This window comes from Ranitomeya variabilis, chromosome 2, assembly GCF_051348905.1.
Source record: "Ranitomeya variabilis isolate aRanVar5 chromosome 2, aRanVar5.hap1, whole genome shotgun sequence".
Classification (NCBI taxonomy): Eukaryota; Metazoa; Chordata; class Amphibia; order Anura; family Dendrobatidae; genus Ranitomeya; species Ranitomeya variabilis.
This window is the reverse complement of record NC_135233.1, coordinates 1,086,639,500-1,086,664,889: the sequence shown is the minus strand read 5'-3', so window position 1 is coordinate 1,086,664,889 and position 25,390 is coordinate 1,086,639,500. Positions and strand designations below refer to the sequence as shown.

The window sequence follows — 25,390 nt, the reverse complement described above, 5'->3', positions numbered from 1 at the left end:
AGACCGGGGTTAGCGCAGGTGCACGCTGGGGCCGCACACACGGCCTTGGGCCACGTTCACACCCGCAGTATTTGGTCGGTGTTTGTTCCGCTCCTGGTTTTGGATACTGACCGTGTGACCAGGATCCTTGTTGCACCAATCACAGAGCAGCTTTCACTTTTCCATAACAGTTTAAAAAATGAAAGCTGGGCTCTGATTGGTTGCTATGTGTAACATGGTTTTTTTACGCCTAGTGATACATATTTCCCACTTTTTTTCTTGCATGTACATGAGGTATTTCCACAAGTCTTCAGATCTATTGTCTGCCATGGCAGTAGCTTTTATTTACATCACATTACACACTTTATATCTTGATATGTTCTTACACTGTGACTTGCATGTGCGTTAGTTTATAATTCCGCATGAATATGTATGTACAGGATATGTTGGGAGTTGTAGTTTGATCATAGATAGACTAGGCTTATTTTTGTAGCTAAAAAACTACAATTCCCGGCATGCCCCACTGTTCATCCGCTTTCCAGTTTTACCGTAATCTCTATAGCCCCGCCTACATTTCCGACGGTGTTAACGTCACATCTCCCGCTAAGCCAATCGGCTTCTAGCGCGATGCGTCACCCCAGCAACAGGTCTTTCCTAATTGGTTGGCGCTCTCTGGTACGAGACTCTTCCCTCCAATCAGAGTCGTCAGTCCACTATGGAGCCGCTCAGTTATTGGTTCGCACTGACAGATGGGGCGGAGCTATGGAGATGGCCGGCTGACGAGTATAGCGGGACTCGCGGTGATGCTGTAGCCGGTGTTCGAGCTTCATCCTCGGCGGCCATGGACTTCCTGAGGTCGCTGGGACATCTGGAGGAGATCTACAACCTGTGCAGGTTCAAGCTGGGCGGCGGCCGGGCTGTCATGTCCAAGCTGGAGGAGGTGAGGAGCGGGGAGGTCAGCGACGGGCTGTGAGTGCGGCTAATCCCGGAGGATGTCAGGAGGAAGGTGGATACTATCTGCTGTACGGGATACAGACGTTATATGGAGGACAGTCGTCATGGCGACGCTTGTCTCTACGGTTTTAACCTTTGCTGTCATTGCGGTTACAGGTTTCAGAAATTTGCAGCAATTTAAATTTTTAAAATATCCATTGATTTATGGGAGCGGTGGATAAAGGGGCGGCGGTGGATAAAGGGACGCGACGGATGAAGAGGAGCGGCGGATAAAGGGATGTGACAGATAAGAGACGTGGCGGATAAAGGGACGTGACAGATTAAGAGACGTGGCGGATAAAGGGACGTGACAGATTAAGAGACGTGGCGGATAAAGGGACATGACAGATTAAGAGACGTGGCGGATAAAGGGACGTGACAGATTAAGAGACGTGGCGGATAAAGGGACGTGACAGATTAAGAGACATGGCGGATAAAGACGGGGCGGCTAAAGGGATACGTTGGATAAAGAGACGTGATGGAGAAGCGGATAAAGAGAAGCGCTGGGTAAAGAAAAGCGACGGGTCAAGAGAAGCGCTGGGTAAAGGGTTGTGATAGTGAGGTGGATAAAGAGACGTGACAGATTAAGAGACATAGCATGCCCCACTGACGGAGCGGTGAATAGAGACTTGACGGAGCGGCGGGTAAACAGACTTGACAGAGCAGTGAATAGATACTTGACGGAGCGGCGGGTAAAGAGACTTGAAGGAGCGGTGAATAGAGACTTGACGGAGCGGCGGGTAAAGAGACTTGAAGGAGCGGTGAATAGAGACTTGACGGAGCGGCGGGTAAAGAGACTTGACGGAGCGGCGGGTAAAGAGACTTGACGGAGCAGTGAATAGAGACTTGACGGAGCAGTGAATAGAGACTTGACGGAGCGGCGGGTAAAGAGACTTGAATGAGCGGCGGGTAAAGAGACTTGATGGAGCGGCGGGTAAAGAGACTTGACGGAGCAGTGAATAGAGACTTGACGGAGCGGCGGGTAAAGAGACTTGACGGAGCGGCGGGTAAAGAGACTTGACGGAGCGGCGGGTAAAGAGACTTGACGGAGCGGCGGGTAAAGAGACTTGACGGAGCGGCGGGTAAAGAGACTTGACGGAGCGGCGGGTAAAGAGACTTGACGGAGCGGTGGGTAAAGAGACTTGACGGAGCAGTGAATAGAGACTTGACGGAGCAGTGAATAGAGACTTGACGGAGCAGTGAATAGAGACTTGACAGCAGTGAATAGAGACTTGACGGAGCGGCGGGTAAAGAGACTTAATGGAGCGGCGGGTAAAGAGACTTGACGGAGCGGCGGGTAAAGAGACTTGACGGAGCGGCGGGTAAAGAGACTTGACGGAGCGGCGGGTGAATAGAGACTTGATGGAGTTCCAGGTAAAGAGACTTGACGGAGGGGTGAATAGAGACTAGACGGAGTGGTGAGTAAAGATACGCTGTGAAGTGGCGGGTAAAAAGACGAGGCAGATAAAGAAATGCGGCAAAGAAAGAAGAAATGTGACGGAGCAGTGGAGGAAGAGAAGAGACGCAGCGGCTAAAGAGATGCGACGCAGCTGTGGCCGCACTTTTTCACTTTTTTTTAATTTGTCTTTAGTCCATGCAAAAAAAAAAAAGTATACAGTGTGTCCGTAAAGTCATAGTGCACTTCTGGTGCCCTTTCTCAGGCCCAATCATATCCGACCTGTTCATGAGGAGAGATAACAAGAACCAATCAAACAACACAAACTCATTGAAGCCCCCAGTCAGATTAACCCCTGATAAACTGAACCCTGGTGAATACACTGCCGGGTCTGTGACATCGTGCAGCCACAGGCTTATGCCAGCAGTGTGGGTTTCCATGCCAGTCTAGATGTGGACGGTACAGGGGAACGTTCAGTGTGTTCTGTGAGATTGACAATGATGCAAGATTTTTGCAGAAGATTGTGGTTCGCGATGAGGCCACCTTCCGTATCTGTGGACATATGGGCTGCTGCACATCCTCATGCTATGTTGACTACGGTCATGTGGCCTGATGCATAATAAGGGGATAGACCCATTTTTTTTCACGGAGCGGTCTGTGACGGCAAACACGTATCTTGACATGTTGGAATTGTATGCAGTGCCACAATTTCCAGGTGTCATCTTTCAACAGGACGGCGCTCCTCCACACTACGCCACCATTGTTCGTGAGTTTCTGGATAGAACATTCCCCCGGCGGTGGATAGGCAGGGGTCAAGCCATGGCCACCACGAGCCCCGGATCTGACACCCTTAGACTTTTACTTTTGGGGTTATGTGAAGCTACATGTGTACACTGAACGTATCAACAACAGTAATCACTTAAAGCAGAGAATCACTGACGTTATTCACTCTGTTACACCAGACGTCCTTACCCGTGTGTGGCGAGAACTTCACAATCGTTTGGATGTGTGTAGGGCAACAAATGGAGCCCACATCGAACTGCACTGAATAGGTATGATACTGGGAGAGTTTTCTTTTATTTGGAGCAGATTTCACATTTCTGTTTTTTGTTGCTTTCCAGTGACTGGTCAAAAGTGCACCATGACTTCACAGACACGCTGTGTATATTTGCATTTTTCTGGTCGTACAAATCGTGAGGTTTGAAGTTTCTTCCTGTGCTTCATACGGTCAAATATGAAAAGAAAGCGACATTTATAGATGGGACATCGCAAATATGTCTGCAGATGCAGTCCACACCTCGGGGACCCTCATGTAGTTCGGGGGTCCGCGCGTGGTGCTGTTTTTAATGGAGAGGTGGGAGCGCATGGGCGGCCCTTCATTTATTTCTATGGGCTCAATTCCTAATCTCCCATAGTGAATGCAGACAGCTGCCCAAACGCCAAACCGGACCCCCGATCACTGGGTGCAGATAACATCTTTGGGACCCTCATAGCGATCGGCTTGCTGTGTCAGGATCAGTGAAGTGGATGCGCAAAAATCTGCATTCACTTCTGTGGAAAGTCAGTTGCTCCCATAGAGATAAATGAAGACAGTCGCACGTGCGCCCCTGCTTCTCGGTCCTGACAATACAAACAGGATCCCCAACCTCTCCGAGGGTCCCAGAGTGGTGACCTGCATCTAGGGGTCTCTACAGGAGATTACCAGGGTCTCCCATAGAAATAAATGCAGAGAGCAGCACATGCACACTCACCTATCTGTTCCTGACAGTGCAGGCTGGACCCCCACTCTGTATGAGGGTCCCACAGATAGAAGCTGCGCTATCACACACCTTTCATTAAAGGGGATGTCCACTTCTTGATAGTAGTTTAATGCCGGATTCCAGACTGTCCACGGATCTCCTGACACAAATGTGAGACCTGTAGCCGATCCTGAGATCTGTACAGTCAAGCTAATGTATGTACACAGTGACTGCACCAGCAGAATAGTGAGTGCAGCTCTGGAGTATAATACAGGATGTAACTCAGGATCAGTAATGTAATGTATGTACACAGTGACTGCATCAGCAGAATAGTGAGTACAGCTCTGGGGTATAATACAGGATGTAACTCAGGATCAGTAATGTAATGTATGTACACAGTGACTGCATCAGCAGAATAGTGAGTACAGCTCTGGGGTATAATACAGGATGTAACTCAGGATCAGTAATGTAATGTATGTACACAGTGACTGCACCAGCAGAATAGTGAGCGCAGCTCTGGAGTATAATACAGGATGTAACTCAGGATCAGTAATGTAATGTATGTACACAGTGACTTCACCAGCAGAATAGTGAGTGCAGCTCTGGAGTATAATACAGGATGTAACTCAGGATCAGTAATGTAATGTATGTACACAGTGACTGCACCAGCAGAATAGTGAGCGCAGCTCTGGGGTATAATACAGGATGTAACTCAGGATCAGTAATGTAATGTATGTACACAGTGACTGCACCAGCAGAATAGTGAGTCCAGCTCTGGGGTATAATACAGGATGTAACTCAGGATCAGTAATGTATGTACATAGTGACTGCACCAGCAGAATAGTGAGTCCAGCTCTGGGGTATAATACAGGATGTAACTCAGGATCAGTAATGTATGTACACAGTGACTGCACCAGCAGAATAGTGAGTGCAGCTCTGGGGTATAATACAGGATGTAACTCAGGATCAGTAATGTAATGTATGTACACAGTGACTGCACTAACACGTTGTAATCTTCTTATTGAAAAGTAAATAATGAAATTACTTTCAAAGCCTTTGTTTGGCATACATCTGGGAGGAAGAAAAATTCCGGATGAAAAACATCTCCATGGAACATCTCAAAGGCATAATTAGCCCATATGTGAGACATCTATAGTTAATCAAAACACCATGCAAGTTCTCTGATTATACATAGACAATAAGGTGCATAGAATCAGGACAAAAAACAGTCTCCACAACATATCATAGAAATATAATTATCCTATAACAAACAACGTCCCAGGTTGGTTAAAAAGCAGGAGAGTCCTCCAACCATACAAAAACAATAAGGTGCATGCAGTCAGATTTCCCACATATTACATAAAATAGTAAAAACACACAAGAAAAAAATAAATAAATAAATACGTAATCAACCTACCACAAACACAAATATTAAAACCCAGAGAGAGATATATGAATATACATTTTGTTCCATAAATTAAAGAAATGCACTAAACCCAAGATTTAATGTATGTACACAGTGACTGCACCAGCAGAATAGTGAGTGCAGCTCTGGAGTATAACACAGGATGTAACTCAGGATCAGTAATGTAATGTATGTACACAGTGACTGCACTAACACGTTGTAATCTTCTTATTGAAAAGTAAATAATGAAATTACTTTCAAAGCCTTTGTTTGGCATACATCTGGGAGGAAGAAAAATTCCGGATGAAAAACATCTCCATGGAACATCTCAAAGGCATAATTAGCCCATATGTGAGACATCTATAGTTAATCAAAACACCATGCAAGTTCTCTGATTATACATAGACAATAAGGTGCATAGAATCAGGACAAAAAACAGTCTCCACAACATATCATAGAAATATAATTATCCTATAACAAACAACGTCCCAGGTTGGTTAAAAAGCAGGAGAGTCCTCCAACCATACAAAAACAATAAGGTGCATGCAGTCAGATTTCCCACATATTACATAAAATAGTAAAAACACACAAGAAAAAAATAAATAAATAAATACGTAATCAACCTACCACAAACACAAATATTAAAACCCAGAGAGAGATATATGAATATACATTTTGTTCCATAAATTAAAGAAATGCACTAAACCCAAGATTTAATGTATGTACACAGTGACTGCACCAGCAGAATAGTGAGTGCAGCTCTGGAGTATAACACAGGATGTAACTCAGGATCAGTAATGTAATGTATGTACACAGTGACTGCACCAGCAGAATAGTGAGTGCAGCTCTGGAGTATAATACAGGATGTAACTCGGGATCAGTAATGTAATGTATGTACACAGTGACTGCACCAGCAGCATAGTGAGTGCAGCTCTGGGGTATAATACAGGATGTAACTCAGGATCAGTAATGTAATGTATGCACACAGTGACTGCACCAGCAGAATAGTGAGTGCAGCTCTGGGGTATAATACAGGATGTAACTCAGGATCAGTAATGTAATGTATGTACACAGTGACTGCACCAGCAGCATAGTGAGTGCAGCTCTGGGGTATAATACAGGATGTAACTCAGGATCAGTAATGTAATGTATGCACACAGTGACTGCACCAGCAGAATAGTGAGTGCAGCTCTGGAGTATAACACAGGATGTAACTCAGGATCAGTAATGTAATGTATGTACACAGTGACTGCACCAGCAGCATAGTGAGTGCAGCTCTGGGGTATAATACAGGATGTAACTCAGGATCAGTAATGTAATGTATGCACACAGTGACTGCACCAGCAGAATAGTGAGTGCAGCTCTGGAGTATAACACAGGATGTAACTCAGGATCAGTAATGTAATGTATGTACACAGTGACTGCACCAGCAGCATAGTGAGTGCAGCTCTGGGGTATAATACAGGATGTAACTCAGGATCAGTAATGTAATGTATGTACACAGTGACTGCACCAGCAGAATAGTGAGTGCAGCTCTGGGGTATAATACAGGAGGTAACTCAGGATCAGTAATGTAATGTAATGTACACAGTGACTGCACCAGCAGCATAGTGAGTGCAGCTCTGGGGTATAATACAGGATGTAACTCAGGATCAGTAATGTATGTACACAGTGACTGCACCAGCAGAATAGTGAGTGCAGCTCTGGGGTATAATACAGGAGGTAACTCAGGATCAGTAATGTATGTACACAGTGACTGCACCAGCAGAATAGTGAGTGCAGCTCTGGGGTATAACACAGGATGTAACTCAGGATCAGTAATGTAATGTATGTACACAGTGACTGCACCAGCAGAATAGTGAGTGCAGCTCTGGGGTATAATACAGGATGTAACTCAGGATCAGTAATGTAATGTATGTACACAGTGACTGCACCAGCAGAATAGTGAGTGCAGCTCTGGAGTATAATACAGGATGTAACTCAGGATCAGTAATGTAATGTATGTACACAGTGACTGCACCAGCAGAATAGTGAGTGCAGCTCTGGGGTATAACACAGGATGTAACTCAGGATCAGTAATGTAATGTATGTACACAGTGACTGCACCAGCAGCATAGTGAGTGCAGCTCTGGGGTATAATACAGGAGGTAACTCAGGATCAGTAATGTATGTACACAGTGACTGCACCAGCAGCATAGTGAGTGCAGCTCTGGGGTATAATACAGGATGTAACTCAGGATCAGTAATGTAATGTATGTACACAGTGACTGCACCAGCAGAATAGTGAGTGCAGCTCTGGGGTATAATACAGGATGTAACTCAGGATCAGTAATGTAATGTATGTACACAGTGACTGCACCAGCAGAATAGTGAGTGCAGTTCTGGAGTATAATACAGGATATAACTCAGGATCAGTAATGTAATGTATGTACACAGAGACTGCACCAGCAGCATAGTGAGTGCAGCTCTGGGGTATAATACAGGATGTAACTCAGGATCAGTAATGTAATGTATGTACACAGTGACTGCAGCAGCAGAATAGTGAGTGCAGCTCTGGAGTATAATACAGGATGTAACTCAGGATCAGTAATGTAATGTATGTACACAGTGACTGCAGCAGCAGAATAGTGAGTGCAGCTCTGGAGTATAATACAGGATGTAACTCAGGATCAGTAATGTAATGTATGTACACAGTGACTGCACCAGCAGAATAGTGAGTGCAGCTCTGGGGTATAACACAGGATGTAACTCAGGATCAGTAATGTAATGTATGTACACAGTGACTGCACCAGCAGAATAGTGAGTGCAGCTCTGGAGTATAATACAGGATGTAACTCAGGATCAGTAATGTAATGTATGTACACAGTGACTTCACCAGCAGAATAGTGAGTGCAGCTCTGGGGTATAATACAGGATATAACTCAGGATCAGTAATGTAATGTATGTACACAGTGACTGCACCAGCAGAATAGTGAGTGCAGCTCTGGGGTATAATACAGGATGTAACTCAGGATCAGTAATGTAATGTATGTACACAGTGACTGCACCAGCAGAATAGTGAGTGCAGCTCTGGAATATAAGGCCCATGTTGTGGATTTTTCCGCAGCGGATTTGGAAAAACCGCAGTGCAAAAACCGCTGCGGTTTTCACTGCGGATTTTCCTGCGTTTTCATCTGCAGATTCCTCTGCGGGTTTTCAACAGCACTTTCCTATTGGTGCATGTTGAAAACCGCTGCGGAATCCGCAGAAAGAAGTGACATGCTCCTTCTTTTTTCCGCAGCAATTCCGCGCGGTTTTTAAAGGGATTTTCCGCAATGTGGGCACAGCGGTTTTTCTTTTCCATAGGGTTACATTGTAGTGTACCCTGCATGGAAAACTGCTGCGTATCCGCAGCAAAAACCGCAAAGTGTGAACATAGCCTAATGTAGCTTTTCCGTGTGGTATTTTCCGCATCCTGTGCACTGTGGATTTAGTTTTCCATAGGTTTACATGGTACGGTAAATCAGATGGAAAACTGCTGCGAATCTGCAGCGTCAAATCTGCAACGTGTGGTCATAGCCTTAGGCTGTGTGCACATGTTGCGGATTTCCTGTGGAGCCGCAGTGTTTTTTCCTGCGGTGAAACGCAAGTGATTTACAGTACAATGTAAATCAATGAGAAAAAAAAATGCTGTGCTAATGGTGCGGAAAATTCTGTGCTGAAACGCTGCGGAGGCAAATCAGCAACGGATCTTGTTATCATCATCATTAATATTTTATGCGAGTTTTATGGGGACAAATAAACTGCACTGGCCGCTGCCGTCCGGTAATGTCCGAGCCCAGTGTGCCAGTCCGATGTATACCGTCACCGCCTCCTCTCCCACGTGTCTCCCGGGTGACGGGTCAGCGCCTTGTTTACCTCAGTGTGTTCCCCGCCCCTGTAGGGCCCCATTGGGTGCGCCCTTGTCCCGCGCTCTGTCCCGGTCTATGGCCCCCCGGTCCCGGGCCGCGCTGTCTGCCCTCGGCCGCTGTCGGTGACCGGAGAAAGTTTCCTGGAAGTTGCCTCATGGCCGCCGCCAACTGCAAAGTGGCCGTGTCCCTGTTCAAGAGGACGCTGGGCCTGGGCCCCGCACAGAAGCCGGGCAGCCAGCGCTCACTGCTCGCCGCCGGCAGGCTGCAGGAGCGGGGGCCGCAGCAGGGGCTCCGGGAGGGCCGCCCCGCGCCCCAGGGCTTCTCCCACCCACCCCCGGCCAGCCTCCGCCAGCTTCACCGTGTGTCTGTGTCCCCACAGGACTCCATGAGCGACGGCCTGCGGACCTGCTACCGCTACCTGAACCAGACCAGCAGGAGCTTCGCCGCCGTCATCCAGGCGCTGGACGGGGAGCTCCGGTGGGTGCACCGCGGCCGGGAAGCCGCACCGCGGCCGGGAAGCCGCACACTCGGGCTGTGTTCACACTAATGCACATGTTTCCCATAGTTTCACAAAGTCTGACACTTCAGAAATCTCCTGCACTTTGTATGTTGGTTTTTCGTTCTCAGTATTTTGTGCCTTTGCTCGGGTTTTGCAGAATAGACCTGGTCACGTTAAAGCTTTTTTTTTTTTTTTTTTTTTTTTTTTTTTAAACTTAGGTGTCAGGTTTTGCTGCATTATTTGAGCCAAAACCTGAAGAAGTAGAATCAGAATTTTTTTTATTTTTTTTTTTTGCATTAAAATTTACCAGTGTGGACAAGAGACAAAGGCGCAAAAAAAAAAATCAAGAAAACCTGCTACTGAGGCAAGTGGTGCCTGACCGCCGCGTGTGAACACAGCCTGTAAATTGTATCACATTTCCCTTTACTCCAGTTCGTCTATTGCCGGACTATCAAATATTCTGCATTATTGGAAGGTAAAAAAAACCAAACCGTCATTTACCAAGCCGGCCAAATTCTGGAGTATCGGACGGTCGCAGGCTGATGACACAATCCGATGACACAGAATAGACCGCGGTCGTTTTTTGTTGTTGTTTTCTGCCTATTTGTGAACTGTTCTAGATTATCGGATGCCAGATTAACGGAAGTTTACTGTCCCATGATGAAATAGATCAGGTCAGGGCAAGGTTCCAGATTCTTCTGACTGCAGCGATCACTAACAGGTGGCTCCCAGTGAGCCGTGCTGGGACTTGTAGTTTTGGAAAATTAGCAGAGCCATAAGGTGGTGACCCCTCCCTAATAATAGACAGCATATGTCCCTCTTTTTTTTTTTTAAATGATCCTCGGCCCCTGGGGACTTGAACCTGCTGCGACCCTCCTGAGCCTGCTCTCATTCCTGTAATTCATCAGGAAGGAGGCGTTGTGATTAAACTACAACTCCCAGCATTCCTTGATCTGCAGCTGTTGCTTTTAATAAACTTTATTGGTCGTCCATGGAGAAGCTGGCATGTTGCCCTCACGGACAGTGTTCCTATGTGCTCCTGACTTGGCACCCCTTTGATGCCCTCCCCTGGTCTCATGCCTGGTGCCCTGGGTATATGGGCAGAGGGAGGCATCTTGCGGCTTCATGTTTTGCCCAATAAGTCACCCTGGTCTCCGTGTCAGAGCACAAGTGCAGTGTCCTGGTGCAGAAATTAGGAGGGCCAGTAGTACAGGTGCAGGGTGCCGCAGGTGTATTGGCCGCTGGTGCCCTCTGCTCTGTGGAGCGGACTTGTTTTTTGGCCTCCGCACGTCACTGTCAGGCTGGTGACTTGCTGTTGTCCTCTGCCTGGGTAGCCTGTACGGTTTTGTGTTGGGAGGAGGATAACCCGTGCCACGTGCTGCCCCTGCTTCTCAGCCCTCCAGGCCGGGCACACATTGTGTCCTCCCCCAAATGCCCAAAGTGTCACATCAGGCAGGAATGGAAAGTTTGGCGGCCAGTGAGATATTGGGGGTCGTGTAGGGGGAGATCTGACGGCTTATTCCTTGTCGCAGGCACGCCGTGTGCATCTTCTATCTGGTGCTGCGAGCGCTGGACACCGTGGAGGACGACATGACCATCAGTCCGGAGACCAAAATCCCCATGCTACACAATTTCCACACGTATCTGTACCAGGCGGACTGGAGGTTCACGGAGAGCAAGGAGAAAGACCGCCAAGTTCTGGAAGACTTCCCCACGGTGAGAAGGACTAAGATATCGTGTCTGCGTAATGCCGCCACACTGTGCTGACAACTGTAGCTATAGCGCAGTAGAGGGACTTTATAATACTGTTGTGCTCTAAATATATAATGGTGCCGTACACTGACCACATAGTACCCTGCCTATGTAATAGTGCCGTACACTGACCACATAGTACCCTGCCTATGTAATAGTGCCGTACACTGACCACATAGTACCCTGCCTATGTAATGGTGCCGTACACTGACCACATAGTACCCTGCCTATGTAATGGTGCCGTACACTGACCACATAGTACCCTGCCTATGTAATGGTGCCGTACACTGACCACATAGTACCCTGCCTATGTAATGGTGCCGTACACTGACCACATAGTACCCTGCCTATGTAATGGTGCCGTACACTGACCACATAGTACCCTGCCTATGTAATAGTGCCGTACACTGACCACATAGTACCCTGCCTATGTAATGGTGCCGTACACTGACCACATAGTACCCTGCCTATGTAATGGTGCCGTACACTGACCACATAGTACCCTGCCTATGTAATGGTGCCGTACACTGACCACATAGTACCCTGCCTATGTAATGGTGCCGTACACTGACCACATAGTACCCTGCCTATGTAATGGTGCCGTACACTGACCACATAGTACCCTGCCTATGTAATAGTGCCGTACACTGACCACATAGTACCCTGCCTATGTAATAGTGCCGTACACTGACCACATAGTACCCTGCCTATATAATGGTGCCGTACACTGACCATATGATACAACCATGTAACACCATCCCATTTTATCCAATTAATGGTTCTGTATGCCGCTATACATCATCTTTATAATGGCGACATACAGTGATTACTGCCATACAGAGCTTCTATAATGGCTCCATACAGTGCACACACAGTGTCACTCTACACCTCACCTCACTGTGACCATATGCAGGGCCCACCCCTGACGTGCCACACACTGACGCCACATGGTGCCCACATAATAATCACATTCAGTATACCAGCAGTTGTTGCCCGTGTAATACCGCTGCCAGCACCGTACCGGGGTCCGTCTCCTCAGACACAGATTGTGATCTCTCGATATTCCTCCGTGTCAGATCTCCCTGGAGTTCAGGAGCCTGGCGGTGGTTTACCAGGAGGTCATCGCAGACATCTGCCACAAGATGGGGCTGGGCATGGCCGAGTTCCTGGAGAATCGGGTGGAGTCGCTCCTGGAGTGGGATAAGGTAGGAGACACTTGAGCTGCACACTGCTCCTATTTGTCAGCTGCAATGAGACCTGTGTCTCCATGGTAACAGACTACAAACAGACGCTGTGTAGTCTGACCCTGCAGCCGTAATTTTGGGGCATCCACTGAATGTATGTCAGCATGGGTCCATGATTTATGCACACAGGGCCAAATCATGTGCGACCCTAGGTGACCTCCCATTTTTTTTTTTTTTCTTGTTTTGTGCAAAATGTATGAACCCTAATTGGAGTAAGGGGTTAGTGCCCCCCACAGTCATTGTGCATCCAGTGTAAATGTTCCCTTCATAGTACCCCATGGAGCCTAGACTCATATAAAGACCCCCCGAGCCCCAGCCCTGATCATACAATAAGCCGAGTTATGTGCCCTATCGATGCACGCTACGGCCCCCTGAGATTTCTAGCGAGGGTTCTGTACATAACGATGACCAGTGGCAATGTGACCTGAGTAGTATCCTTCTTGATCTGATTCTCAGTACTGTCACTACGTGGCCGGACTGGTGGGCATCGGTCTGTCCCGGCTGTTCTCTGCCTCAGAACTAGAAGATGCCATAGTCGGGGAGGACGGGAGACTCTCCAACTCCATGGGGCTCTTCCTGCAGAAGACGAACATCATCCGAGATTACCTGGAGGACCAACTGGACGGGAGAGAGTTTTGGCCCAGAGAGGTGGGTGTAGGCTGATGCCCCATCGCTGGGGGGTTTCACCACTGTATACGTAAGGGCTGGTTATAGCGTCTCCTCTCTGAACCGTCTCCATTCTGCCATCAGGTGTGGAGCAAATACGGGAAAAAACTGTCAGACTTGGCCAAGCCGGAGAACATTGTGCCGGCCGTGCAGTGCTTGAATGAACTGGTGACCAACGCGCTGCAGCACGTGCCCGACGTCCTGCTCTACCTGTCCCGGCTGAGGAACCAGAGCGTGTTCAACTTCTGCGCCATCCCACAGGTGAGTGCCACGTACACGGGAGGGCGGAACCGTGAAAAGAACCAGAGAGACTGGAGGGTGGAACCGCTGGGGAGCCAGAGAGACGGGAGGGTGGAACCGTGAAAAGAAACAGGAGGATGGAACCATGAAAAGAGAGAGACAGGAGGATGGAACCGTGAAAAGAGAGAGAGAGGAGGATGGAACCGTGAAAAGAGAGGAGGATGGAACCGTGAAAAGAGCGAGATAGGAGGATGGAACCATGAAAAGAACCAGAGAGACGGGAGGGTGGAACCGCTGGGGAGCCAGAGAGACGGGAGGATGGAACCATGAAAAGAACCAGAGAGAGACGGGAGGGCGGAACGGCTGGGGCGCCACGCAGGCGGGAGGGTGGAACGGCTGGGGCGCCACGCAGATGGGAGGGCGGAACTGCTGGGGCACCACTCACAAATTCAAAGAGTGATGAAATGGTAAAAATTACACAACTCCACCATTATTTGGGGGTTTTCTTTTGACTCGTTTATTGTGCAATAAAAATGACCTGGTAACATGATTCTCCAATTAATATATCCTTTGAAAAAGGTGATTTAAGCAGACTATTAAAGAAAAAAAAATAATAATTTGAGAGGGTGCAAAAAGGGCGTCTGAAATGGCCCACCATCCGCCCGGATCATGTGCCTTAAAACCTGCTGTCTGAGATTGTCTGCGGCGTTGAAAGCATTAACCGCCAGCGATCAGAGCTGGCTCAGATCACCGCCGTTAGAGGTAGCTTTCGGCTGTGTGACGCATCTTTTGAGCCTGTTGCCTTATCTCTTTTCTGGCATGTGATGTTGATAAGGGGTTAAATACACACACATCGCGCTGGCTCCTTTCCATTAGGAGGAACCCAACCCTTTATTTAACCCACGACCCTCACAAATAAAAATAATAATTTCTTACATTATGTAAAAACTTTAAAATACAAATGAATCCTCCTTGTGTCTCTCAGGTCATGGCGATCGCCACGCTGGCTGCCTGTTACAATAACCAGCAGGTGTTTAAGGGAGTGGTGAAGATCCGGAAGGGCCAGGCGGTGACGCTGATGATGGACGCCACCAACATCCAGGCGGTCAGAGCCATCATGTACCAATACGTAAACGAGGTAAATGGGCGTCTGCACTGCATGAATTCTCTGCTCGAAATCGCAACTTACCAGGAGTCAGTCAAGATAGACAATGAGATGTCACTCATTCTTAAAGAGTGCAAGGACGCGATTTGCATTCTCCGACTAGACACGCTCAACCTCTCTATACAGAAGTGCAGTGAGAGAGGTCTGACACGTCTAGCCGGCACCAGTCATGTGATCGCCCGCTCACGGCAACACCGTGGAACCTTGACAAGTGTGCACAGTGCACACTGTCACGATTCACATGCAGTCCTAATTATTTATTGCATTTTTAGATCAGACCAGCTGTAGACTTTTTTTTATTCTTTCTTAAAACCAATGACCTGGTTTGCATTTAAAGGGTCCGTAAAAGGAGGGCTGTCTTTAGGATTTTCGTTGTTGCGTGGTATACAGGATACTGTTGTGCTGTAAAAGTTTATGCATAAAAAGAACCACTTGAAATAAACATAGACCACTTTCCTCAGTGTGTGTGTGTGTGTGTATGTGTATATATATATATATATGTATGTACTAATATCACATCTGCGAGTGGAGAAGTATGTGAACATTTAGGATTAGCAAATAAAGTGAAATTAGAGTGGGACAACAATCGGGTGTGAGTGGGAGACCTGTTTCATTTAAAGAACAAGGATCTATCAAAGTCTGGTCTTCACAACAAGTATGTGGAAGTGTCATGGGAAAAGAAAAAGGGAGGTTTGAGGATTCCGAAGAAGGGTGGCCAAATGCTCATTTGGCTGGAAAAGGTTACACAACTCTCTCTAATCCAAAAATCTACAGTCAGACAGATTGTGCATGAATGAAGGAAATTCAAGACCTTTATTGCTCTCCCGAGATGTGGATCAACCAACAATGATCACATATATTAGTCCGTGAAGTCATAAAGGAACCCAAGATAGCCTCTTAAGTAACTAAAGGCCTCTCTCACATTAGCTAATAGTCCATGAGTCGACCATCAGGAGGACACTACTGGTGTGCATGATACAACAGTAAGGATCAGATGGACAAGCCAGAAGAAGGCTGCTGGAATAATGGTTTGTTTGATGAGACCAAAGTGGAGCATTGTGGTATAAAGAAGCGTCATGTTCGGAGCCAGAAAAGCCCTTCATTACAGCATTGTGTTAGTCGTACGAGGGTTTGGGCTGTTTTGCCATGGCGGCCGCCATCATTGATGGAACAATCTGTTCTGAATGTTATCTGTAAATTGTAATGGAAAATATCCGGACGTCTGTCCATGAGCTGAATCTTGGGAGAACATGGGTCATGGAGCAAAACGACCAAATACAGTGGGGCAAAAAAGTATTTAAGTCAGTCAGCAATAGTGCAAGTTCCACCACTTAAAAAGATGAGCGGCGTCTGTAATTTACATCATAGGTAGACCTCAACTATGGGAGACAAACTGAGAAAAAAAAATCCAGAAAATCACATTGTCTGTTTTTTTATCATTTTATTTGCATTTTATGGTGGAAAATAAGTATTTGGTCAGAAACAAAATTTCATCTCAATACTTTGTAATCTATCCTTTGTTGGCAATGACAGAGGTCAAACGTTTTCTGTAAGTCTTCACAAGGTTGCCACACACTGTTGTTGGTATGTTGGCCCATTCCTCCATGCAGATCTCCTCTAGAGCAGTGATGTTTTGGGCTTTTCACTTGGCAACACGGACTTTCAACTCCCTCCAAAGGTTTTCTATAGGGTTGAGATCTGGAGACTGGCTAGGCCACTCCAGGACCTTCAAATGCTTCTTACGAAGCCACTCCTTCGTTGCCCTGGCGGTGTGCTTTGGATCATTGTCATGTTGAAAGACCCAGCCACGTTTCATCTTCAATGCCCTTGCTGATGGAAGGAGGTTTGCACTCAAAATCTCACGATACATGGCCCCATTCATTCTTTCATGTACCCGGATCAGTCGTCCTGGCCCCTTTGCAGAGAAACAGCCCCAAAGCATGATGTTTCCACCACCATGCTTTACAGTAGGTATGGTGTTTGATGGATGCAACTCAGTATTCTTTTTCCTCCAAACACGACAAGTTGTGTTTCTACCAAACAGTTCCAGTTTGGTTTCATCAGACCATAGGACATTCTCCCAAAACTCCTCTGGATCATCCAAATGCTCTCTAGCAAACTTCAGACGGGCCCGGACATGTACTGGCTTAAGCAGTGGGACACGTCTGGCACTGCAGGATCTGAGTCCATGGTGGCGTAGTGTGTTACTTATGGTAGGCCTCGTTACATTGGTCCCAGCTCTCTGCAGTTCATTCACTAGGTCCCCCCGCGTGGTTCTGGGATTTTTGCTCACCGTTCTTGTGATCATTCTGACCCCACAGGGTGGGATTTTGCGTGGAGCCCCAGATCGAGGGAGATTATCAGTGGTCTTGTATGTCTTCCATTTTCTAATTATTGCTCCCACTGTTGATTTCTTCACTCCAAGCTGGTTGGCTATTGCAGATTCAGTCTTCCCAGCCTGGTGCAGGGCTACAATTTTGTTTCTGGTGTCCTTTGACAGCTCTTTGGTCTTCACCATAGTGGAGTTTGGAGTCAGACTGTTTGAGGGTGTGCACAGGTGTCTTTTTATACTGATAACAAGTTTACACAGGTGCCATTACTACAGGTAATGAGTGGAGGAAAGAGGAGACTCTTAAAGAAGAAGTTACAGGTCTGTGAGAGCCAGAAATCTTAATTGTTTGTTTCTGACCAAATACTTATTTTCCATCAGAATATGCAAATAAAATGATAAAAAAACAGACAATGTGATTTTCTGGATTTTTTTTTCTCAGTTTGTCTCCCATAGTTGAGGTCTACCTATGATGTAAATTACAGACGCCTCTCATCTTTTTAAGTGGTGGAACTTGCACTATTGCTGAATGACTAAATACTTTTTTGCCCCACTGTATACAAGTTGTTCTACATAAGAAAGGCTACAGAAAAGTAAAGTTCTGGAACTGCAGAGTCCCAGTCCTGACCGTGGAAGTGTTATGGAAGGAGCTGACGGAAGCAGTTCTGCAGTTATTGCTGCACAGGAGGTCACACCAGACACCGAGAGCAAAGGGTTCACATACTTCTGTCACTCACAAACGTGTGATATTAATATTTTTGACTCGTTTGTTTAATTCGGTTCTTTATCTACATTAGGACCTGTGTGAAAATCTGATGTAGTTTTAGGTCAAATTAATGTAGAAATAAGGAAAATTCTGCAGAGTTCGCAAACTGTTGCGAACCATGCACACAAGTACATAATGCGAAATAAAAAGGAATGCAGAACACTTTCTAAAAGTTAACGAACTGTAAAAAGGAGAAAAAAAAGTTTTTTTTTGTATTGAGCACTTGTGTATTATGCAGTTTTTATCTGGTGTCTCCACGAGGGAATGTGCACACTGGGTGTAACAATTGTTGGCCAAAACTGTCTTAAAACAGATTTCTCACAATACAGGCTGCATATTCACTACTTGGACCTGATGAGGCTGGAGGGTTTCCTGTGCAACCTATATCACATTGGCTGTATACTTTTTTTTTTTTTTTTTTTAAGTTTAATTTCAGTCTCTGCCCACCTAGCTAGATATTCAGCTCCTCAGTGTCCCTCCTCCCTTCTGCCACTGCTGAGATCTCACACTGCTCAGTATAAGCTGCATCTGTCAGACACAGAATATACTTGGATGTATGGGGCTCTCGCTCTACAGCTGAACTCGTATAATATCCAGATCGTACAGCCGTTCTTACATGGATTATCATAGTCAGTACATCGGCCTCATCAGGTCTAAGACATTTTTATTTACAGTATATTTTGAAATCTGAGTGAGTTTTAAATGATTTGCTCCAAGATCTGCTCCCCTTTTTATTACCTCTTGTTTGGTTGTCTTCTCAGATCTACCAGAAGATCCCGCTGACAGACCCCTCCTCTGGTCGCACCCAGAACATAGTGTCCACCGTCCAGAAGCTGAGCCTGTCCAGTGGCTCCCTGGTGTCCCGTCACAGCTTCTCCCCCATTTATCTGTCATGTGCGATGCTGCTGGCCGCCCTGAGCTGGCAGTACCTGAGCTCAGTCCAGGCCTCGGAGGAGGTGCACACAGGACAGTGACCCTTCCATCAATGCAGCCCTCCATACGGTAGTAATCAGTAACGTGCCCCCTCATGTCTCAGGACTACGGGACAGGTCATAGTACTTTTATCAGACATCGTCTGACCTAGACTGATCCCTCGGGGGACGCTATCTCGGGGTCAGGGCATCCTCCAAAATAATTTCTCTAGGGCTTTTCCATCGACCAATATGTACAGTATTTTCGGTGGTGGGATGACCCGTCGGTAAGTGGGGGACTTAGCTCTGGGATGTAGAATAGGAGGTCACTGATCGATACGGTGGCCAGGCCGGAGTGGATATGGACTGGAATATGAAGGGTTAAGAGGGATCGGGTGCAAATAAAATAAGTGGCACCGTGTAAAGAGACTGTCGGGAACAGCCCTCCTTGTGCTGACCAATACGATACGTGAGCTGGTAGAAAACTACAACTCCCAGCATGCCTAGGACTAGTAGGTTCCCTACAACTGCAGAGACTCTGGTATAGATGGTCTAAAGTGTATGCTTGGGTAATATTTGGGTAAAAAGGTATTCCCATTTTGTATAATGATGCATATTGCTAATATCTGTCATCCCATTATGGTTGGTGGGGGATCCCAGTGATCCTGGCAATGATGGTGCCCACCGCACTGGTTTCTCTGACTCGTGGCCGGAGGTGCTGTGACCTCCCTCAATCTCAGGACCGTGGACATCCATCTGAAGATCCTAACGACCATCAACGTCACTTTTATATGGGGTTGAAAAACTGGACAGGTGGACTATATTTTTGGTTGGTGTTCTTGGGTTTTCCTCGAAATTAGTGGCGCAGAGGATCTCTGTCACCGGCCTCCGATTAATTGAAAGTTTTATGGTTAAAATGTGGACGAAGAACGGCGGTCATCAACGACTCTGAAAATCTCCATTTGTTAAAACTTTTTTCACCTACTGGATTAAAAGACACAGGGCTAAAAGATTGGGCTGGTAAGCGTCATTACATGTACCGGTGGCAGACCCAATTGTGCTGCCGAGGCCACGTCGGGAATGGTTGTATCGTGACATTGTTATACAATGTGTTCTCATTTTTATTAAATAAAATTATTAATTGAAGTGGATTTACTGCGCCATTCATTTTTAGGAGTGGGGGTGAATTATAGCGGCTCTAGCATCAAGCGAAGGGATGAGCTGGGGTTATCAGCTAATGAGTCACCCAGTGAGACCCTCCGAAGACCCTATTGAGTTTGTCTCTATGAAGAGTTGTTGTATCAGTTATGTCTTCCCTCTCATATTTCTATTGAAAAGAGCAACTTCTACATGGTCCTCAATGCCCTGAGGCTGTTGGGAACCCTCTAGGGCAGGGGTGGGCGAATAATTTTCCCGAGGGGCCACATGAGAGACCGTGACTGTTATGGAGGGCCGAAATTAATTCTGATCATTATTAAGATCAATATTTTATAATTATCATATTATTTGTATTAACCCCTTTCTGACCTCGGACGGGATAGTACGTCCGAGGTCAGAAGCCCCTCTTTGATGCGGGCTCCGGCGGTGAGCCCGCATCAAAGCCGGGACATGTCAGCTGTTTTGAACAGCTGACATGTGCCTGTAATAGGCGCGGGCAGAATCGCGATCTGCCCGCGCCTATTAACTAGTTAAATGCCGCTGTCAAACGCAGACAGCGGCATTTAACTACCGCATCCGGCCGGGCGGCCGGAAATGACGGCATCGCTGACCCCCGTCACATGATCGGAGGTCGGCGATGCTTCTCCATTGTAACCATAGAGGTCCTTGAGACCTCTATGGTTACTGATCTCCGTCAGCTGTGAGTGCCACCCTGTGGTCGGCGCTCACAGCACACCTGATTTTCTGCTACATAGCAGCGAAAAGCAGATCGCTGCTATGTAGCAGAGCCGATTGCGTTGTGCCAGCTTCTAGCCTCCCATGGAGGCTATTGAAGCATGGCAAAAGTTAAAAAAAAGAAAAGTAAAAAAAAAAATGTGAAAAAAATAATAAAAATATAAAAGTTTTTAAATCACCCCCCTTTCGCCCCCAATCAAAATAAATAAATAAAAAAATAATCAAACCTACACACATTTGGTATCGCCGCGTTCAGAATCGCCCGATCTATCAATAAAAAAAAAAGCATTAACCTGATCGCTAAACTGCGTAGCGAGAAAAAAATTCCAAACGCCAGAATTACGTTTTTTTGGTCTCCGCGACATTGCATTAAAATGCAATAACGGGCGATCAAAAGAACGTATCTGCACAAAAATGCTATCATTAAAACCGCCAGCTCGGCATGCAAAAAATAAGCCCTCAACCGACCCCAGATCACGAAAAATGGAGACGCTACGAGTATCGGAATATAACGCAATTTTTTTATTTTTTTTTAAGCAAAGTTTGGAAATTTTTTTTCACCAGTTAGATAAAAAATAACCTTGTCATGTTAGGTGACTATGAACTCGTACTGACCTGAAGAATCATAATATCAGGTCAGTTTTAGCATTTAGTGAACCTAGCAAAAAAGCCAACCAAAAAACAAGTGTGGGACTGCACTTTTTTTGCAATTTCACTGCACTTGGAATTTTTTTTCCCGTTTTCTAGTACACGACATGGTAAAACCAATGATGTCGTTCAAAAGTACAACTCGTCCCGCAAAAAATAAGCCCTCACATGGCCAAATGGACGGAAAAATAAAAAAGTTATGGCTCTGGGAAGGAGGGGAGTGAAAAACGAACACGGAAAAACGGAAAATCCCAAGGTCATGAAGGGGTTAATATTAATGGTATCAGAATTGTATATTGAGCAGAATTAAGTATGCTGACATCCCCCTATATATCGTTTGAACCCGAGCACAGCCCCTTCTGTATATCGTATAAGCCCCCAACAGCCCCTTTATATGTGGCATGAGTCCCACAACCTATATATATATGTATGTATGTATGTATGTATGTATGTATGTATGTATGTATATATATCTATCTATATATATATATACACACTGCATGAGCCCCACACAGCCTCCCTATATACAGCATGAGCCCCGCACAGCCTCCCTATATACTGCATGAGCCCCACACAGCCTCCCCATATACTGCATGAGCCCCACACAGCCTCCCTATATACTGCATGAGCCCCACACAGCCTCCCTATATACAGCATGAGCCCCACACAGTCTCCCCATATACTGCATGAGCCCCACACAGCCTCCCCTATATACTGCATGAGCCCCACACAGCCTCCCTATATACTGCATGAGCCCCACACAGCCTCCCTATATACAGCATGAGCCCCACACAGCCTCCCCTATATACTGCATGAGCCCCACACAGCCTCCCTATATACAGCATGAGCTCCATACAGCCTCCCTATATACAGTGAGCCCCACACAGCCTCCTCATATACTGCATGAGCTCCATACAGCCTCCCTATATACAGCATGAGCCCCACACAGCCTCCCCATATACTGCATGAGCCCCACACAGCCTCCCCATATACTGTATGAGCCCCACACAGCCTCCCTATATACAGCATGAGCTCCATACAGCCTCCCCATATACTGCATGAGCCCCACACAGCCTCCCTATATACAGCATGAGCCCCACACAGCCTCCCCATATACTGCATGAGCCCCACACAGCCTCCCTATATACAGCATGAGCCCCACACAGTCTCCCCATATACTGCATGAGCCCCACACAGCCCCCCTATGTACAGCATGAGCCCCACACAGCCTCCCCATATACTGCATGAGCCCCACACAGCCTCCCTATATACAGCATGAGCCCCACACAGTCTCCCCATATACTGCATGAGCCCCACACAGCCCCCCTATGTACAGCATGAGCCCCACACAGCCTCCCTATGTACTGCATGAGCCCCACACAGCCTCCCTATATACAGCATGAGCCTCACACAGCATCCCTATATACAGCATGAGCCCCACACAGCCTCCCCTATATACAGCATGAGCCCCACACAGCCTCCCCTATATACAGCATAAGCCCCACACAGCATCCCTATATACAGCATGAGCCCCACACAGCCTCCCTACATACTGCATGAGCCCCACACAGCCTCCCTATATACTGCATGAGCCCCACACAGCCTCCCTATATACTGCATGAGCCTCACACAGCCTCCCTATATACAGCATGAGCCTCACACAGCCTCCCTATATACTGCATGAGCCCCACACAGCCTCCCTATATACTGCATGAGCCCCACACAGCCTCCCCATATACTGCATGAGCCCCACACAGCCTCCCCATATACTGCATGAGCCCCACACAGCCTCCCATATACTGCATGAGCCCCACACAGCCTCCCTATATACAGCATGAGCTCCACACAGCCTCCCCATATACAGCATGAGCCCCACACAGCCTCCCTATATACTGCATGAGCCCCACACAGCCTCCCTATATACATCATGAGCCCCACACAGCCTCCCCATGTACTGCATGAGCCCCACACAGCCTCCCTATATACATCATGAGCCCCACACAGCCTCCCCATGTACTGCATGAGCCCCACACAGCCTCCTATATACAGTATGAGCCCCACACAGCCTCCCTATATACAGCATGAGCCCCACACAGCCTCCCCATATACTGCATGAGCCCCACACAGCCTCCATATATACTGCATGAGCCCCACAGTCTCCCCATATACTGCATGAGCCCCACACAGCCTCCCTATATACAGCATGAGCCCCACACAGCCTCCCTATGTACTGCATGAGCCCCACACAGCCTCCCTATGTACTGCATGAGCCCCACACAGCCTCCCTATGTACTGCATGAGCCCCACACAGCCTCCCTATGTACTGCATGAGCCCCACACAGCCTCCCTATGTACTGCATGAGCCCCACACAGCCTCCCTATGTACTGCATGAGCCCCACACAGCCTCCCTATGTACTGCATGAGCCCCACACAGCCTCCCTATGTACTGCATGAGCCCCACACAGCCTCCCTATGTACTGCATGAGCCCCACACAGCCTCCCTATATACACTGCATGTCGCCCCCATAGCCTCCCCATGTGCAGCATGTCACCTCCCTATGTCCTGCACTGTAACCCCCCATGTCCTGCACCATGTTGTCACCCCATGCCTACCCAAATAGCCTACACACACTTAAGGAAAAAAGACCACCACATACTCACCTTGGTCCCGTTCCCTGGCGCTCTGCTTCTCTCCCTGCCTCCGGAGCACGGACTCTGGAGTACACAGCTGATGCAATGAAATGACGTAATCGCGTCAGCTGTTTCACACGCTGATTGGTGGAGGGAGTGGCCGGAGGAACCTTCGCCACAAAAGGAGTCAGCTGCGCCGCGCAGAGCCGTGGCACACATGGAAACAGCAGGCGGGTGAGCGGGCATCGTTCGGCCCGTGGACCTCTGATTTCCAGCCCCCACAGCTGTCTCGGTCTGCGGGCCGGACTGAGACAGCCAGAGGGCCGGATGTGGCCCGCGGGACGGACTTTGCCCAGGTCTGCTCTAGGGCAATGTTCCAAACAGCAGGAAGCGGAGGAGAACACAGTTATCACAGCAGGAGCAGAGGCCGCCAGTCGGTGTGAAATTGATAAGAACAAGTCTGGCTATCATGATCCACCTTTGCAGAAGGGGTGGGAAGTGAAGCAGCAGGGACCTCTGTTTTGATGACAAGCTGACTGCTCTATGGCATGTGGATTGACAGGCGTTTCATTGGCATCAAGCAAACAGATTGACTATTGTATAGCCATGATATTGCTATAAAAGCAAATTTCGGGAGGGAGGAGAAAAGGTTTTTTTATGCAGGGTATTGTCCTGATTGATTAGGGGTAGATGGTTTAGAATTATTTTTTTATGCCATTGAATTGTCCACTGTACGTTGTTGAAATAGTGATTTGAAGAGTTGCACTCAAAATGATTGGTATTGACGTAGTAATCCAGCTCACTACGCCGTTGTAATGGGAGATGCTGGTTGAAGTTCTCTGGAGGGTGAAGATACTGCCGGTGATTGCAGCCAAATGGAGATGTGAGGAGGGAGAGGAGTGTGATGATCCAGCACAACCGTCCAGGGAATATAAAAAAAAATTATTTTTAATTTGTGATCCATTAAAACAAATACATTAAAAACACCTGATGTATTTCAGCAGAAAAGGTGCCCTTAGCATAGGATGAATCATGAACACGAATGACAGAATTCTGTGTCCAAATCCAATCAAAAACAGTGGTTAATAATAATAATAATAATAATAATTTTATTTATATAGCGCCAACATATTCCGCAGCGCTTTACAACTTATAGAGGGGACTTATACAGACAATAGACATTACAGCATAACAGAAATCACAGTTCAAAACAGATACTAGTAGGAATGAGGGCCCTGCTCGC

The 25,390-nt window shown here is 47.1% G+C and overlaps 1 protein-coding gene across 2 annotated transcripts; it reads left to right on the top strand.

The window, feature by feature from the left end:
- Window positions 1-728: 728 nt before the first annotated feature.
- FDFT1 (farnesyl-diphosphate farnesyltransferase 1) lies at window positions 729-20,125 on the top strand. 2 transcript variants are annotated; one of them, XM_077291697.1, is made up of 8 exons: window positions 729-919; window positions 9,782-9,879; window positions 11,434-11,617; window positions 12,730-12,858; window positions 13,354-13,545; window positions 13,648-13,824; window positions 14,789-14,941; window positions 18,825-20,125. In XM_077291697.1, the coding sequence occupies exons 1-8, from the start codon at window positions 821-823 to the stop codon at window positions 19,035-19,037; spliced, it is 1,245 nt and encodes a 414-aa protein (XP_077147812.1). In that variant the 5' UTR covers window positions 729-820; the 3' UTR covers window positions 19,038-20,125. The 2 variants fall into 2 exon arrangements, with proteins under 2 accessions (XP_077147812.1, XP_077147811.1); XM_077291696.1 differs by lacking the exon at window positions 729-919 and having other exon boundaries at window positions 9,388-9,879.
- Window positions 20,126-25,390: the final 5,265 nt, after the last annotated feature.

Coding starts and splice junctions, on each gene's coding strand:
- FDFT1 (XM_077291696.1), top strand. CDS start 9,557: ATGGCCGCCGCCAACTGCAAAGTGGCCGTGTCCCTGTTCAAGAGGACG. Junction 11,618..12,729: donor TTCTGGAAGACTTCCCCACG/GTGAGAAGGACT, acceptor CCTCCGTGTCAG/ATCTCCCTGGAGTTCAGGAG. Junction 12,859..13,353: donor CGCTCCTGGAGTGGGATAAG/GTAGGAGACACT, acceptor TCTGATTCTCAG/TACTGTCACTACGTGGCCGG.